At 34.3% G+C, this 16126-nt stretch overlaps 1 protein-coding gene across 1 annotated transcript; it reads right to left on the bottom strand.

The window, feature by feature from the left end:
- Positions 1-1072: 1072 nt before the first annotated feature.
- On the bottom strand, positions 1073-5273 carry LOC149175402 (protein STRICTOSIDINE SYNTHASE-LIKE 4-like). Its single transcript, XM_089419636.1, has 6 exons — positions 4909-5273; positions 4385-4594; positions 2765-2832; positions 2395-2631; positions 1909-2044; positions 1073-1799 (listed from the first exon to the last, which is right to left on the bottom strand). The coding sequence occupies exons 1-6, from the start codon at positions 5119-5121 to the stop codon at positions 1521-1523; spliced, it is 1143 nt and encodes a 380-aa protein (XP_089275762.1). The 5' UTR covers positions 5122-5273; the 3' UTR covers positions 1073-1520.
- Between the last annotated feature and the right edge of the window lie 10853 nt (positions 5274-16126).

Genomic DNA, 16126 nt, shown 5'->3' with positions numbered 1-16126 from the left:
TGCTAAATTTGCACATTTACACTTTTCCTCCTACATGTTGAATAAAACATAAATAATGGTAGGAAAATATGCATTCAAACGGTTATGCCAACTATTTAGATTATAAAAGTGTAAAGCAAGGTTGTTGGATGTAACTGCCTTAACCAACCATATAGTTAAAGTGTTGAATTTATTTGTTTGAGTGAAGTTTCTTTTGTTTGTCATGTTGTTTTAAGTATATGAACAAAATATTATTACTTTTTTTATATCCTTAAAAACATTATATAAAATAAACAAATTTGTTTACCTTCAAACATGAAAAGTCTTCATTCTTTAAGAACTTGCTACCACTACTAAATTTGCAAATTTACACTTTTCCTCCTGTTGAATAAAACATAAATAATGGTAGGAAATATCTATTTCAATCTTGTTCCTATTCATTTTTTATGCAAATACTTGCTTAAATTATGGTGGGCAATAAGTAATTGACAGTAAATAAGTTATTTATGTGAGTATGAGTATGGTGAGCAATAAGTAACTGCCTGAGTATGGGGTATTTTCAAGGATTTGAATTTTAAGTGGTTTTCCTATGGAACTTACAAATGAAAAATCATTGCACAAATATTTAAAAATCATAGCATAAATATTACAACTATATCCATAAATTATGGCAAATTTTTTTGAGATAGTTATTTAAATGGCACAAAGATTACAATAAGACCTTCAAAATTATGGTACAATTAAATATTAAAAATTCATTTTTTCAATAATATTGATAAATAAATATTTATTTTTCAAAGTTAAACATTATAATTTATAAATATTTATTTTTCAAAGTTAAACATTATAATTTATATTGATAATACTAAACTACTTTGACAAAGGCTAATAACATTAACATTTGATTTGTGAAAATTTTTATTAATCTTCACCTACATTTATTTTAGATAAACTTATACAAACAGTTTGATTGGGCTATTACTCATGATCAAAACACTTCAGAGTTTTATTCGGTTAACTTCAATGAACACATTACGTGAGATAACTACGTTATGAACAAAGTATTTTATTTGTCATAACCAAAGAACTGTAATGGTCATAATGAGTATGGGAGATGATATTACCTTATGAACTAAGTATATCTGAGACTTCAATCTGGCTGGGTCTGCAAATACCTGACAAACTATTTCTAAAGAGTACAATCGAAATTGTACTTCGACCATCCATCTTTTGCAAATAATACAGCGTACCTACCGAGTAGTTTTGTCATCCTTCCGGTAACAAGTGATGGAGGAAACAAATGAGGACTCGCACATTTATAAATGTTTAAATATCATACTGTACCATGACCTGTAAATAGTTTGAAAAACATCCCTTGACAAAAAAACAAATGCAAGACTCGAGCATGACACTGATCGCTATTGAGTATGAATTATACAATGGACTGAAGCATGATCCTGATCGCCACCCAAGCCTGGAAACTTATCCCCCAATATTCTACTTTAATGGCCTGAAAGTTTCTGCGTGTCCCATCTTTCGATTTAATAACCAAATCTATCTGCACTTAATCGGCCAAGAAAATTGGAATTGAGACTGCCCAGGTACAGATAGTCTCCCACTTCCATGGCAGAAGTCACTAATGACATAACCTTCCCATTGGGATCCTCCAAACTTATGATGGGTTCACCTTCCTCTCCCACTTTCACCACCATAGCTCTGCTCTTCAGAAATCCAATCCTTTCCAACAAATTGGGATATGTTGCAAATATATGCTTCAAAATCCCAAATCTATACACAAATTCCAGCGTTCTTGAACGTATCTGGTTCACAAATAAGAAAATTATGGTGATGCCATTCAATTTTCCTCTTGCACATGACACTTCTCGAAAAGAATAGGTATATTGAAATAAGATCCTGTTGCATGCTTACCCCTAAAAGAGCAATCCAGTATGACCGCCCGTCTGCAGCGATATTTATGTTATCAGGGCCTCCAGGCAAATTTTCTATAAAGATTTCTGTGTTTCCAAGCTTCTCCCCTTGGATCCAATGCCTTAGGCATCTGAACCTGATCCATATATTTTCTTGTTAGTATTTATTAAGACAAAAAAACACTCTGATCCTTCTTTATTTCTTTTTTCTTAAATAACTCTTAGGTAATGCTTCTTCTTTTTTCATTAATGGCTTTTATGCATGAAGTTATTTTTATTGTGGATTCAGGGAATATTCTAGAATTAAATGGATAATTAAATGAATAATCAGATAAGAACGAAATCAATTATTTCATCACTAATTTTTTCCCAAATTTTAAAATATTTCCCAAAATCTACCATTAAATTATAAATATCATATTAATATAGATATACCATCTACTTACTTCCATGTCACCATATTAATGTAAATATACCATCTACTTACTTCCATGTCTCACAGATGAGGATGTAATCTTCCTTTGCAGAAAGAGCAACTCCATTAGCAAATCCAAGACTGTCGAGCAACACCGTTGTCTTCCTGGTTATGGGATCATATTTCAAGAGCCTGCCATAGGGTTTTGCTTCCAAAAGATCCAGAACCCATCTATCATATGTAAATTTGGTACTAACATCGGAGAAATATACACTTCCATCGCTAGCCTCTACAACTGCATCTGCAAACCTACAAAACCCCCCACCCTATCTTATATTTAACAAAAACAAACACACACAAACGTTTTGTCCTTTGAAATGGCTGTATGGCTATATATGCGTTACAGGTGCAAAGTCATAGAAGAGGATTGAATTGAACAAACCTGATTGGAATTCCATCTATTTCCGAAGTCAAAAGAGATATTTGATCATCACTCACGCTAAGCAGGCCCTGCACAATAATTTATTTCTTGTAATTACAAAGACATTGAAGTTTCGACCCAGCCTGGCATGCATCTGAAACATAGGATTTCAAGATCAAGATTGCCTATCTCATATTTCAATATTTAATATTTTGGAGTATTTCTAAATGTGGATCTAATGCAAATTAATATGTATAGATCTCTATATCCATATCAACCTGGTTTCCTACGGGCAGGTTGAGGCCACCTATTACTATTGGGAAAAATTGATTATGGTTAGTTAATATAAATAGAGAAAGTACTACCAAGTTTATAGAAAAAATAATATTTAAAACTAAAAACATGATAATCAAAATATAAAAAATAAATAAATTTACATACACATTAATATTAATATTAATATAAATATAAATAATAAAATAATATTAATATTAATATAAATATAAATAATAAAATAGCAAAATTATATATATATATATATATAAACTTTAAAATAATTTATGTTATATAATATAATACATATTCCTTTTGAGTATTTATATTTAGGAAAATCTTTCCATCTTTTTTTATATAGTAAGATTTGGTTTTTTTGGCTATAATCTGTGAAATTATGAGTTTTTGTTATTTAAAAGTCATTTTAAAATTTATAAATAAATTCATATTTATGAAAAGTCTGTATAGTGTTATGTAGATTTCATAACTCAAATTTGTGATTTTAACTAATTCTTAGTAAGTTTTGAACAAAATTGACTATGATTTTATTCACTCTCAAGTATTCATAAATAAGAGTAATTCAAATTTAAATCAAAATCAAACAAAACACTAAATTGGTGTCTGTGATTCTCTCATTTAAAACAAAAAAATCCACTTACAGATAATGATTTGATAACTAAAATTTACAAAAACATATCCTACATTCATAACTTAATTTGTTTTCCTAATCACCAAGATTCAATTCCAAAAAAATTAAAATATAAAATTTCGTGGTTTATAAAACAAGAATTCCACTTCAGATCCTTTATAATAACTAAATTATTTTACAACATAAATGGCTAGAGTTCTGACATGGCCTCATCAGAACTAATAAATAAAAAAATAAAAAAATAAAAAATAAAATTTCCTCGTTTATAAAACAAGAATTCGACTTACACAAAAGAAAATATCAGATCCTTTATAATAACTAAATTTTTTTACAACATAACTCAGACAAACAAACTTAATAACTAAATGATCGCCAGAGTTCTGACAAGGCTTCATCAGAACTAATAAATGGATAGAAAAAATATAAGCACGGATGTAATTTAAATACTTATTTTGTATCACCTAGTGTATAAATAATTGAGATAGAGAGAACCTTTGAGATGGATGGATAGCTAGCTATACTATAACCAGGGATGCAATTTATATTTGATATCAAATACTGTAATTGGTTAACTACTTCCAATCCCGATCCGAGTATCAAACCCAACTTCAAATGGCTATGTGATATTGGCCAATAAGACCGAACAGACAAAGAAAGAAATGACCAAAATAGGTGGGTGTCGTACAACCAGCATAAAATAGCAGAAGCAGAATTCTTACCTGGTTGGGCACACAAACAAGAACATCTCCACTCTTGGTGACAGTAAGCCCAAGAGGATTGAGTCCAACCATCTTCCAGTCTTCCCACGATCCATTCAAATGCATACGTTTAATCCAACCATCCTGGGTGGCAGTGTAAATCAGTCCCCGGCTGTCCACAGCTGTATCTTCTGGCCTGTCCAGAACACCTGTTCCCAATTTCTCAACGCTCTGAACATAACATATATATTACTTTTTAGCAATTTTTTCAAATTAAATAAAATCTTGCTCAATTGATGATGATATATGAAGTATTAAGTAAACTATAAAATTTAAGATTACAATAATCTTAAAATGATGAGTCCTGATGATGAGTCGTGGTCTAGACTCGAAACGTTGACAATCAAAAAGATGAACACTGTGGAATATCTGAATTCAAGCTATCAAAAACCACTCCACAGAAATCTACAAACCAATCCTAAAATGATCTAACAACAATATCTCACTATAATAAACTAAACTAAAATGACTAAAACTACACTCACCTGCAAAACATTGTTCTTAGCAAAGGGACCTTCCCGTTTATAACCATGTTGCAGAATTAATGGATTTGGAGAAATGGGCGAGTAGGCTATAAGTTGCAGAAACCAAGCAACCAAACAGCCTGCACCGAGGATCAACGTTGTTAGGCGATTGATAAATAAGTCCATGTCTGTCCTAGCAATTTTATCCGACTTCTCTTGTGGTGCTCTTTTCATTCGGCTTGAAGGCTTGATCAAAGTACTGATAAGATTCTGTAGGAACCTGTTAATTCAGAAGGGACAGGCCCGTGACCATAACTCGATTGTACTGTTCGGGTCATCGGAGGGACGAGAATCAGGTTCCGGACACCCCGGGGAGGCATCTTCTGTATATAGTATGTCAATAATACATATATAGATAAAGACATCTTGGCATCAAGCCCTCCTCCCACAGTTGGACTTATATCAACCATGCAAATTCCAAGCTTATCGGAATCTGATACTGTGGCTTTAAAGATGAATTGTAAAAATTATACCATAATTAATGGCCAATATTAAACAGATTCTCTGTCAGATGAGAATACAAGGATACCATAAATATTGGTGAATATTAAGCTTTTTTGGAATGAGAATAATGTAATTCTTTTTAATGTTTAATATAAAGTATTAATAATTTATTTATTGTTTTTTTGTGGGAGGAAAATAATGTAATATATAATAATATTAGCAATGGTTTTAAATCCAAAAGGGTGTAAGGAGAAGATCTTGTTAAATTGAAAAATTTGTATTTTAATTTTCATAATTAAGTAAATAATAATTGATATATTAAATTTAATGTTTTTTTTTGTATTTTGTATTTTTTATTTTTTAATTTATAAAAATTTTTAGATTTTTAAAATCAAACCCTTGTACATAGTATTTATGTCAAATTATTTTATGGACAATGCATCATTAATTAAGACAAAAATTAAAGCATTGGAAGAACAATTTTTCACCGTGAAAGCAAATTGCTTCGATTTCATCCTTCAAACCACTTTATGGTATCATCAAAGTCATTTTTTTAATGGAAGAGTTTGTTAGACTAGTGCCCTTGGCCCACTTTAGGCTGAACAATTTGTGTGAGACACTATTAAGTCTTTTAAGGCAAGTACCTTTACCAAAATCTTATAATCTTACAAGACACATTTAGAAAGGTGACTCTTGCCAATCTTTTTAAAAAGTGAGGTGACTCATGCCAACTTTTTAAAAATGGAACCTCTAAGGAAGTAACTTTACAAAAATCTTTGCGTCCTCTAAGGCAAGTACCTTTACTAAAATCTTATAATCTTACAAGACACATTTAGTGAGGCGACTCATGCCAACCTTTTTAAAATGGAAGAGTATGTTAGTCTAGTGCCCTTGGCCCACTTTAGGCTGAACAATTTGTGTCACACAGGGTCCTTTAAGGCAAGCACCTTACCAAAATCTTATAATGGAAGAGTATGTTAGACTAGTGCCCTTGGACCACTTTAGGGTGAACAATTTGTATCTCACACCATTGTGTGTTTTAAGGCAAGTACCTTTACCAAGATTTTATAATCTTCTAGGACACATTAGTTAGGTGATTAATGCCAACCTTTGATGGTGAATTGAGCTAAACTTGAAATGGAAAGGATGGAGGCCAAAAAAATTGTTGATGTCCTCTTTGGATCACAATGTTTGTTAAGCTAATAATTGCAAAGAAGCTTTGGGCACTTGTTAGACCATCAAATCAGAACTCAATTACTAATGCTTTTCACACATTTTCTTACCTCAGTTTTACTTCATGGTAATATTTTCTCAGTTACCTCCCATTGACTTCAAACCTACTCCTTTTATCTTTTCACATTTTTAGTATTATATGGAAACTTATTGGACCATCAAATCATAACTCAACTACTAATATTTTTCACACATTTTCTTACCTCACTTTTACTTCATGGTAATATTTTCTGAGTTACCGCCCATTGACTTCAAACCTACTCGTTTTATTTTTTCACATTTTTAGTATTATATTTTACTAAGTCTCATTTTTTTTATACTAAAAATTAATTTAAAAGATTAATATTTTTTTATAATTTTAAGATTTTTAATAAAATATTAATATTAATATTATTTTATATTAATAATAAAGTTTTTAATAAATTAATATATTTCATTTCAAAAATAAAAACCTAATTCATGGAAAATTTAAAAAATTGGTGATAACAATAATAATTATTTAAATTATTAAAAAAAAATAAAACAAAAACTCATAAAAACTTATTTAAATTATTTTAAATAAAATAAAACAAAAACTCATAAAAGCTTTTCACTATTTTACATACAATATTAAATTAAATATATATTTTTAATTCCCTAATAAATATAAATTCATAAATTCTTAATTAAAATTTATATTATTTAAATTATATAATAATATGTAATTAATATACTATATAAAAATTATATAATGTAATATAATAAATGTAATATATTATTATTTTATGTATTGATTTGATTTATAAATAATATGTATTATATATATTTTATTATATTTGGATTATTAAAATAAACAAAACTTATATAGATATATATATTAAAATTTTAATATGTTTGTATTGCTATTAATATTATAATAGGAACATCCAGGATGAAAACCACTTCCTCTTAGAGTGCCCCACGTACAACCACATTAGATCTCAGTTTCACAATCTTTGTTACAATTCTGACCTTCCTAGCCTTTTACAATGTCAAGATTATAGTGAGCTCGGGAGGCTTCTCTCCAAGCTTTTTGAACATAGGAATAAAATCTTAAATCAAAATAAATAATTTGTTTCTTTAGGTCCGACAGACCAATGTTTGGTCTCAGCAGACATTAACCATCATCATCATCATCATCAATATTATTCATATATTTGACTTGTTATAAAATTACAAGGTTACATTTTTATTTATTTTGATTTTATACTGATAATATATATATGTATAGATATTAACTTCTAATTAATTTGAAATTGTAATATTAAATAAAATGAGATGAATATATAATTTAAAAATAAATATATGAAAATATACAAATATAATATTTATTGAAAAATGTGTAAAGGTATGAAGATTGTATAAGGATATGAATTGTTTATTTCAAAAAATATAAAATGACAATAATAATATTTTATTCTGAAAGTATGAAATGACCTTTATTATGAGTACTTTATTTTATGACTTTAAAAGTACTTATAGCACTACCATGGTTAACCATGAGTTTTTATGAATGTGACAAGTACCTTTAACTCAAGCAATGCCACCTCAACCATGGGGGTTGATTTCATCCCCTAAATGTGATTGATTCTCATAAAGTGAATTTTGATTGTACATTTTCTTTAAGAGGCCCATTTTTGACTTCAAAATTCCTCTAACGGATGTAATAAAAAAATAAATTATTGTTGATCTTGAGGCATGAGTTTCATGCTCAAGAAGATTTATTTTTAGTTCAAGCTCCAACTGAGAGCTCTTAGGATTTGTCATTGAGTCATCAAGTCATTGTCATGTATGAAATGACATGTTTGGGAATGTTACATATTGTAAGAAAAATTGATTTGAGACAAATTCTAGTCAAAGAACTCTCCAAGACCAATTCATAAGAGCAAAACTCACGTCAGCCTAAGGAAAACTTCAAGTCGGCCTCAATTCATGGATGAGGAAGTCTATATATAAGAAGACTCGACCTCATTCTAGGATTATCAATGAAGCATTGCAAAATTTAGATCAACGGAAAAGAAAGAGCCTCATACTCTAACAAACAAAGGAGAATTATAGAAGAAGGAAAAGCATAATTGTTTGGGTCTGTTTTGGGTCTTCTCTCTCACACATGCAGACTGTTGTTGTGGCACACTTTTAGCTACAGAAGGACGAAATCACAGTCAAATTTAGAAGGTGTTTCAAGGACCAAGAAGATTGGAAATACAAGTTAAGTTAGTGTAAAAAGGATCTTCTAGTCAAGCAAAGAAAAGAGGAGAACGTCTTGTCCATTTTCTAGGTTACACAAGTATCATAGGGTTTTTGTAGTAGGGTTACATCAGATCTTGAAGGAAGTCAGGATAAGGATCAAAAGAGAAGCAATTCTACTAGCCAAAGACACAAGGAAAAGTGTGAAAGTATAGAAAAGGAGGAAAAACCTATAAATATGCTTCATGAAGCACACATGTGGGGCATATTGACAGTTACAAGAAGGCTGAGGATTGCAAGTCTATGATAGAAGGCCAAAATTCTAGAGAAGTCAAGAACAATGGTACAAAAGTGAGTTTGACCATCGTTGACTTATAGAAGAATAAGAGCTACTCTGACTTGGTCTTGGAGAGGTTCTTGGTTAAGGGTTTATGTCTTGAAATTCGTCAATTGAAGATTCTATAAGAAGAAGAATTATGCAGGTTTTCCTATGAAGATTGGAGAGGTTTTGGCCCTGGATAATCACCTATATCTTGTGTCCTTTGTGTCATTGTTCATTATGTTTTGATATTTGTTTGATGAAGAGAATACAATAATAATAAAGCTAAAGAAAAATCTAAGAAAGAAAAGTAAAAGGTATTCACAAGAAATTAGCATAAGCTAGAGAAATCACCTATACTGCTTCCCCCATATTTCTCAACACCTTCCCCTTCCCCATCACCAAATTTTGTTCCCAAAAACATAAATATTCAAGCAGAGTTTCCCACAAATAATTCTTAGAGGAAATCCAAACTTAACACCCAGTTTCCAACTAAAGCTAAAATTCTCATAGGAAATCCAAAATGAAACACCTGAATTGTAGTTGGAGCTGGAATGGATCAATCTAAGCAAAGAATCAAACTCAGGAATTGAAATTGAAACTTCAACTTAGCAGAGTTCCTTCCCAAAAGAAATTTCCGCTACAAAGGAATTCAAGGAAATAAGCTCAATTTCCCACAAATAATTCTTAGAGGAAATTCAAACTTAACACCCAATTTCCAGCTGAAGCTAAAATTCTCATAGGAAATTCAAAATGAAACACTCGACTTGTAGCTGGAGCTATATTGGATCAAACTAGGGAGAGAATCGAACTCAGAAATGGAAATCGAAACTTCAACTTGATAGAGTTCCTTCCCACAAGAAATTTCCACCACAAAGGAATTGAAGGAAATAAGCTCAAATCTTCATGATACAAAGAATATTTCCTTGAACTTTACATTATTTAATTAAACTCTAATGTTTGTTGTACACAACCTAGTGGATACACGTTAAGGTAAATGCCAGTCTGGGCATGTTTCTTGAAGCACTTCCAACAACCAAAGCAATATAATCATATTTTGAAACTCGAATCCAACATCCATTGATTTCTCTTTTGTGTCGATGGGAACCGTTTACATTTTTTTCATATAATCTAACAAAACCCAAATTTTCTGCTTGGTGATACTAGGCTACAACAACAACACTAGGATGAATCAACCATCCAACTTGAATTCATGTGTCATCTATAATTTTATCACTTAGACATCTAAACACAAATTGTCAGCCTACTGAGTGATTTTGAAAACTACTCTATGATTCAAGATACAAGGATTTCAAAGGCAAGCTAAGGACAAGAGGGAGATTGGGCACTACTCTATGATTCAAGATACAAGGATTTCAAAGGCAAGCTAAGGACAAGATGGCTGGGACCCTACACTGTGGAGAAATGCAATGACAATGGTTCAGTTTTGATCATAACCATTGATGATGAAGCCATCCCCATGCTTGTCAATGGACATCGGTTGAAAGTCTACAAGAAACCCCTCTCCAAGCGAGAGTTTATTGAAGATTTGAATAAAATAGTGATGGTAGTGGAGCATGTATTAGCTTCCACTTCATCCACTCACTGAAGAAAAAAGATAAAAAATAAGGACTCAAATGAAAACTTCCATGAGGCGCTTGAGTCCCATCATTGGGTTGAAAACCTCTTCTGAGGCGGCTCAGTGATGTAAAAAAAAAAGGGAAAATAATAAGATCCCTGGGTGAAAACCTCCCTTGGAGGTGCCCAGGGCAGGCAATTAAGGTGAAAACCTCTCTGAGGCACCCTAGTTGTTTTCAAAAAAAAAAAAAAAAAAGAGAAAGAAAAAAATGAATTTTTATTGCATTGCAGGTTTGCAGGAGGACTACAGGGAGTAGAAGAAGGTTCCAAGGGGACCCTGACATTCATACCAACATCCATCTCATCTTCTCCACACCTTCCTCCATCATTTTTGGCATCTCTTTCACCCCACTATACCTCTTCTTCCAAAATTGTGTTTTCTACAGGAGGCTCTTGTAGGAATTATAGAGAGCCAAAAGTGTCTATAGGAGGCAGTTTGAGGGACAAGAAAAGATTCATGAGGAACCTATAATCCCTCTTACCTTATTCAAACCTCCTTGCCATCATTTCCAAGGCTGCATCACACTCCGAGCATCATTATTATTATTATTATTATTATTATTATTATTATTATTTTCCTTTCCAAGAAAAAACACAGAAAAACAGTTTTTTAGTTTTGAAAAAAAAACAAAAATAAAAGGAGGAAAAGGCACCATTAACTTTACCTGAAGCTTACCTACTATCCCTCCATCATTCATCTCCACCTCTGGCATCATTCTCGAGCTCCAAGCATAGGGAAATAGCTGAAGTTTCAAGGGGAGAAGCAGCTACAGGAGCTCCTGTAGGAATTCCTGTAGCAGCTGATCCCATAGAAGTCCAGCACCAGCAGCAAGGGACAGCACATCTGAAGGTTGAAAAGGCACATGCAGCTCAGCTCCAGCAAAATAAGAACCTGCAAAAACACACAACAACACATCAGCAAGCAGAGACAGCATGCATGAAGGAAAATGAAGGCATGCAGCAGAGAAAGCCACAACACCTCACAGTCGATGGCAACAAATACACTTGGATTATAGGTAAGTAGCTAAGTCACTCCTCTATTTGCATTTGTGTAATTAGGAATCATATGAAGGAAACAAGATGGTTGAAATCGAAAGAGGGAAAGGTGGCTAGTTAACTTGGCCACCTTCATTTAGTTGACTCCACTTAACCGAGATATCACCCACATGTGTGCACAGTCAACTCAAGCAAAAGATGCGAAGGACAGGTAGTGGGAGGAAGAGTTAACTCCGATGCAGTAATGAGGGGATGATTACGAGGGGGGTCATGATGACCAAGCAGGTGGGGACCAACGGTCCTAATCTGGGCAACGTACACCTTTCCATCTCAGCACTCATAACTGAAAACAACCATAAAAGGTAATGAGCACTCCTCCCCGCGCATTCTCACCACCTTTTCTTTAGTTTCTCCTCGTAACTCAGCCACACAATAGTCTTCTTATGCCCCCATAGCCTCGTATCCACCATCCTCCATCGATTTCCTCCATATTTTTGCTCTCGGAATCTTCTACAGGAGCCCTACAGGTTTTCTACAGGAGCACCTACAGGAAATCTACAGGAGGGACAACGGGCTTCTACAAGAGGGGAAGTGAGTCATTTTGAAGGGAGGAAACGTGATTTTTGGCATGAATTTCAGTCTAAAGAGGTAGGGTTCCTGAATGCCCTTTGTTGAATATCAAAATGTGAAAGAGTTGGTCTCAAATTGAAGATAAAATAAGTCTTTAAGAGGGTAGAAATACATAATTTTTTTTTTTGTTTTAAAAAAAAAAAACACAGTCCCCTCTGTTTTTCTATTTCACTCAAAATTCTTTGTCTCCACCTCCATATATAGTTTTTCAAAAGAAGTACAGGTAGTATGACAGGGGGGTTTATGAGAAAAGAGCCCACTAACTCCACTAGACTCCATGCACATCCTCAAGTGGTGGAAATATTTACAAGGGCAAACTGGATGAATTTCTTTGAGAAGTTTAGAGGGTTTGATGATGAAATTGCCCATGAATTTTCTCTCTCTCTATTCCCTCACACAAAAAGTCATGCTACTGTAACCATTAGAGGCCTCTCTATTGAAATAACCCTTGAATTCATCAGTGGGGTCACTACCCCTCCTCTTGGGTTGCCTTAGAGTAAATATGAGAAAATAATTGGCTAGGCTACCAAGAGGAAATTTTTCCAAGATAATGAAACTCCCGTTGAAGACAAAAATGGAATTAGGAGGGCTAGTGTACCATATCCCTGGGATAAGGTTAGCTACCAAGTGATCAAATACATTTCTTGTGAGGGGAGGCACAACATTGTTTATGGATATCATTTCAGAATCCTCCAAGAATTGAGATATGGCATGGATACCCAAGCACATCAAAAGCTCAGTATCCATTACTTTCTCCTGCAATCCCTCATTGACCCCAATACCAAGGTACAAGAAGGAAATTCATAGCAGCTATCTCACCATGGCCTAATCAAGATCCTAGTAGAAGAATCCCTCCATACCCTTACAATCCCTATAGCATGGGAAGTTTTCAGAAATATGACAGTTGAGGATGACATCAAGGCATTAACCTATGATGTCAGTCATGTTGTCAGTGAGGAAGGAGAACCACAAGGAGGAGAAGATGAAGCCAGTGATGACATATCAGAGCAAGAGAGGAAGGAGGAAAGAAAAGAAATAGAGGAGGGGAGATTTGAAGAGACAGAACAGGAGGTAGAAAAAGAGACAGAGCAGGAGGAGGAAAAGAAATAGAAGAGAGAGAAAAGGAGACAGAGAGGGCAGAGCAAAGAGAAGAGTCCCTTGAAAATTTGGAAAGAGAAGTAGCAACTGCCTTCACTGCCCTCAGTACACCAGTCAAGCAGAAGCAGAAGAGGAAAAGAAAAACCTCCATGTATTTCAGGGCAAGGAAGAGTACCAGAATTAAAACAGGCAAACCTCAGCCCTCATCAAAGACTCCCATTAACATTGAAGATTCACCATTTGCCAAGGTGAAAGAATCTCCTTCCAAGACACCCATAACCTATGAAAGGAGGACTACAAGATCTTCTACATGGAAGGGAAAGGCAATTCTACAGGACCCCAAACCAGACCTACAGGAGGCTAAAACAATCCTACAGGAGACATTGTCCAAACTACAGGAGACACAAAAACTTGAGGAAAAGATAGGAGGATAGCCAGAGGTGAAAGAGGAAGCACAAGAGCTACAAGAACCTGACCCCCAGCCTAATCTTGACTCCTATTACAGACTACTTGAGGGAGGCAAGATAATCCCACAAAAATTTGCAATTCCACTGTTTTTCGAATTGGAAAAAGAGAGAGTGAGAACGCATAGGTGGATGCAGATAGCCAAGTCCAAAGGAGTTGAGGATATTGGCCACATGGAAGACAAACTCAGGGAAATGGGCAGGGAATTGAGTGCTCTCAGAGACAGAGAAGCCATTACAAGAAGCCACCTTGAGAATGAGAATGAATTACTAAGGAGGAAATTGCAGGAGAAAGAGAATCATTTGGCATACATGGCCAACTTATCCATAGAAGCATTACAATGCAGAACATAAACCAAATCTTATGGCCTCTATCTGAAGGATCAATGGCTTTAATTCCAAATAAAAACTTTGGCATAAAGAGGCATGATGCCTTTTCAAGACTACAGGCAGTTCATGGATTTGTGTGACCAAAGCACCTCTGAGGACAAAGCAAAGATGGCAGCGTTCTATCTACACAACATGGCCCTCACAGACCTGAATGTGTGGGACCCCAATGCCAAGCTAGGGGATATGCAATTAATGGCCATGGCGTCATGGATGAACCATGAAGAATTGAGGGCAACAAAAATGAAAAGATTGTTAATAAAAGAGTAGAATGAACCATTGATGATAAGAGCTGAGACATTAGATCCTATGGCACTCATCAGCACACACAACCTGCTTGCCAATGACCCTTAGTTTGCCCCTAAATATCTAGCCAATTAGGAACAAGCCATTGCACACTTTGAAGATATTCTTAGGCTACTTGGGGATGACTATGTGCATGCATGTATGAGAAGATGGAACACCCTACCTCACAGCTTGCAGATCAGAGAATACCATTCCCCCATGAGGCTGAAGGAGGCATTGAAAAGAGTGCCAATGTACAAGTGCTCCATGAAAAGGCTGAAGGTCAATTGGATTGGCCTCAAACTGAGTCCCCCACTCATATTAGGCATGGTGGAAGGAAAAAGAGAAGAAGAAGAGAAGGAGTAGTGGAAGGTATAGACAAAAAGGCAAGATTTTATGGAGAACATGAGCAGACCACATCAGAAGCCTGGAATGATAGGGAGGCCACTAGGGCCATGAAAGACCAAGAGATTGACTAGGTTGCTTAGATGATGAGCAACACCTTCAGTAGGGAGTGATGATGAGCCTCATAAATGGGTAATTATATGGGCTCATTTTACCTCCTTACCTAGTCAAATCAAGCATTCTCTTAGCTTATTGTATGATTTTCTGATTATATTTCTGCTTATAGGGTGAGTTGAGTTAGTTATTATGCCATGTGGTCTAACATGTATTTAATGCAGATTATTGAGGGATTTCGAGGTCAAAGTCAAGGATCTAGTGGTAAAACTGCAGCAATAACTCGAAGTAGACAGAGGAGAGGACTTATAGGAGGGAATCCATTTATTGCTCCTCACTTCAAATTCCCCTTCATTCAGCTCGGAGTATAAGCAGCCGAATCATGCACTAGAAGGCAACTGAGCAAGTGGAAGATGATTGATAGTTATCTCGAGTTTTGGGAGCCAAGCCTCCCTGATTTTAAGGAAGCTGTTGGTAGCTTCAGATGTATAAGTAGAGAGGCCTAAGGCCTCACTAGGGTCGACTTTTTTGCTTGTGTAAACTTTGCTCAAATTTCAAGCTTACTATTTTATGACAGTTTTATGTAATCTTGCTATTTTTTGATAATGAAGATGGAAACCTTTTTGAGCTAGCACTGAGTTGCCTCAGAGGGCTAAAGCTCTTGGGTTATGGCCCAATCCAAGCAGCCAAGATTCTCTTTACTTGTATTTGTATGCTTTACTTCATTTTGTAGATTATTTTGCTGTAAGATGTATTTCTCTTATGGTTAAGAATAGGTTGCTTTTGATGATTCAGTAGCTTGCTTCCATTTGTGATTTCTGTAGCAGGTTAAGCAGTGATCAAAGAAGATTCAAAAGGCTAGCAACAATGCCTTGGCCTCTATTCCTCCCTCTGGGACCATGATTTGAGGCAAAGACTCTCTTGTTGCCCCAAAAACACAGATTTTCCTCATTCCTAAGACTTCTAGTGTTTGCAGCTCTCTAGTAGGTTGATAGTCCAGTTTTTCTTTGCTTTAGATCTT

This window comes from Pinus tabuliformis, chromosome 4_1 (genome assembly GCF_031772625.1).
Source record: "Pinus tabuliformis cultivar Carrire ecotype Pingquan chromosome 4_1, CPIR1, whole genome shotgun sequence".
In the NCBI taxonomy this organism is placed as follows: Eukaryota; Viridiplantae; Streptophyta; class Pinopsida; order Pinales; family Pinaceae; genus Pinus; species Pinus tabuliformis.
Note: the sequence above shows the minus strand (reverse complement) of the source record. Positions and strands in the feature narration are given on the sequence as shown.

Coding starts and splice junctions, on each gene's coding strand:
- LOC149175402 (XM_089419636.1), bottom strand. CDS start 5,121: ATGAAAAGAGCACCACAAGAGAAGTCGGATAAAATTGCTAGGACAGAC. Junction 4,595..4,908: donor CTAAGAACAATGTTTTGCAG/GTGAGTGTAGTT, acceptor TGTTATGTTCAG/AGCGTTGAGAAATTGGGAAC. Junction 2,632..2,764: donor ATAGATGGAATTCCAATCAG/GTTTGTTCAATT, acceptor GGGGTTTTGTAG/GTTTGCAGATGCAGTTGTAG.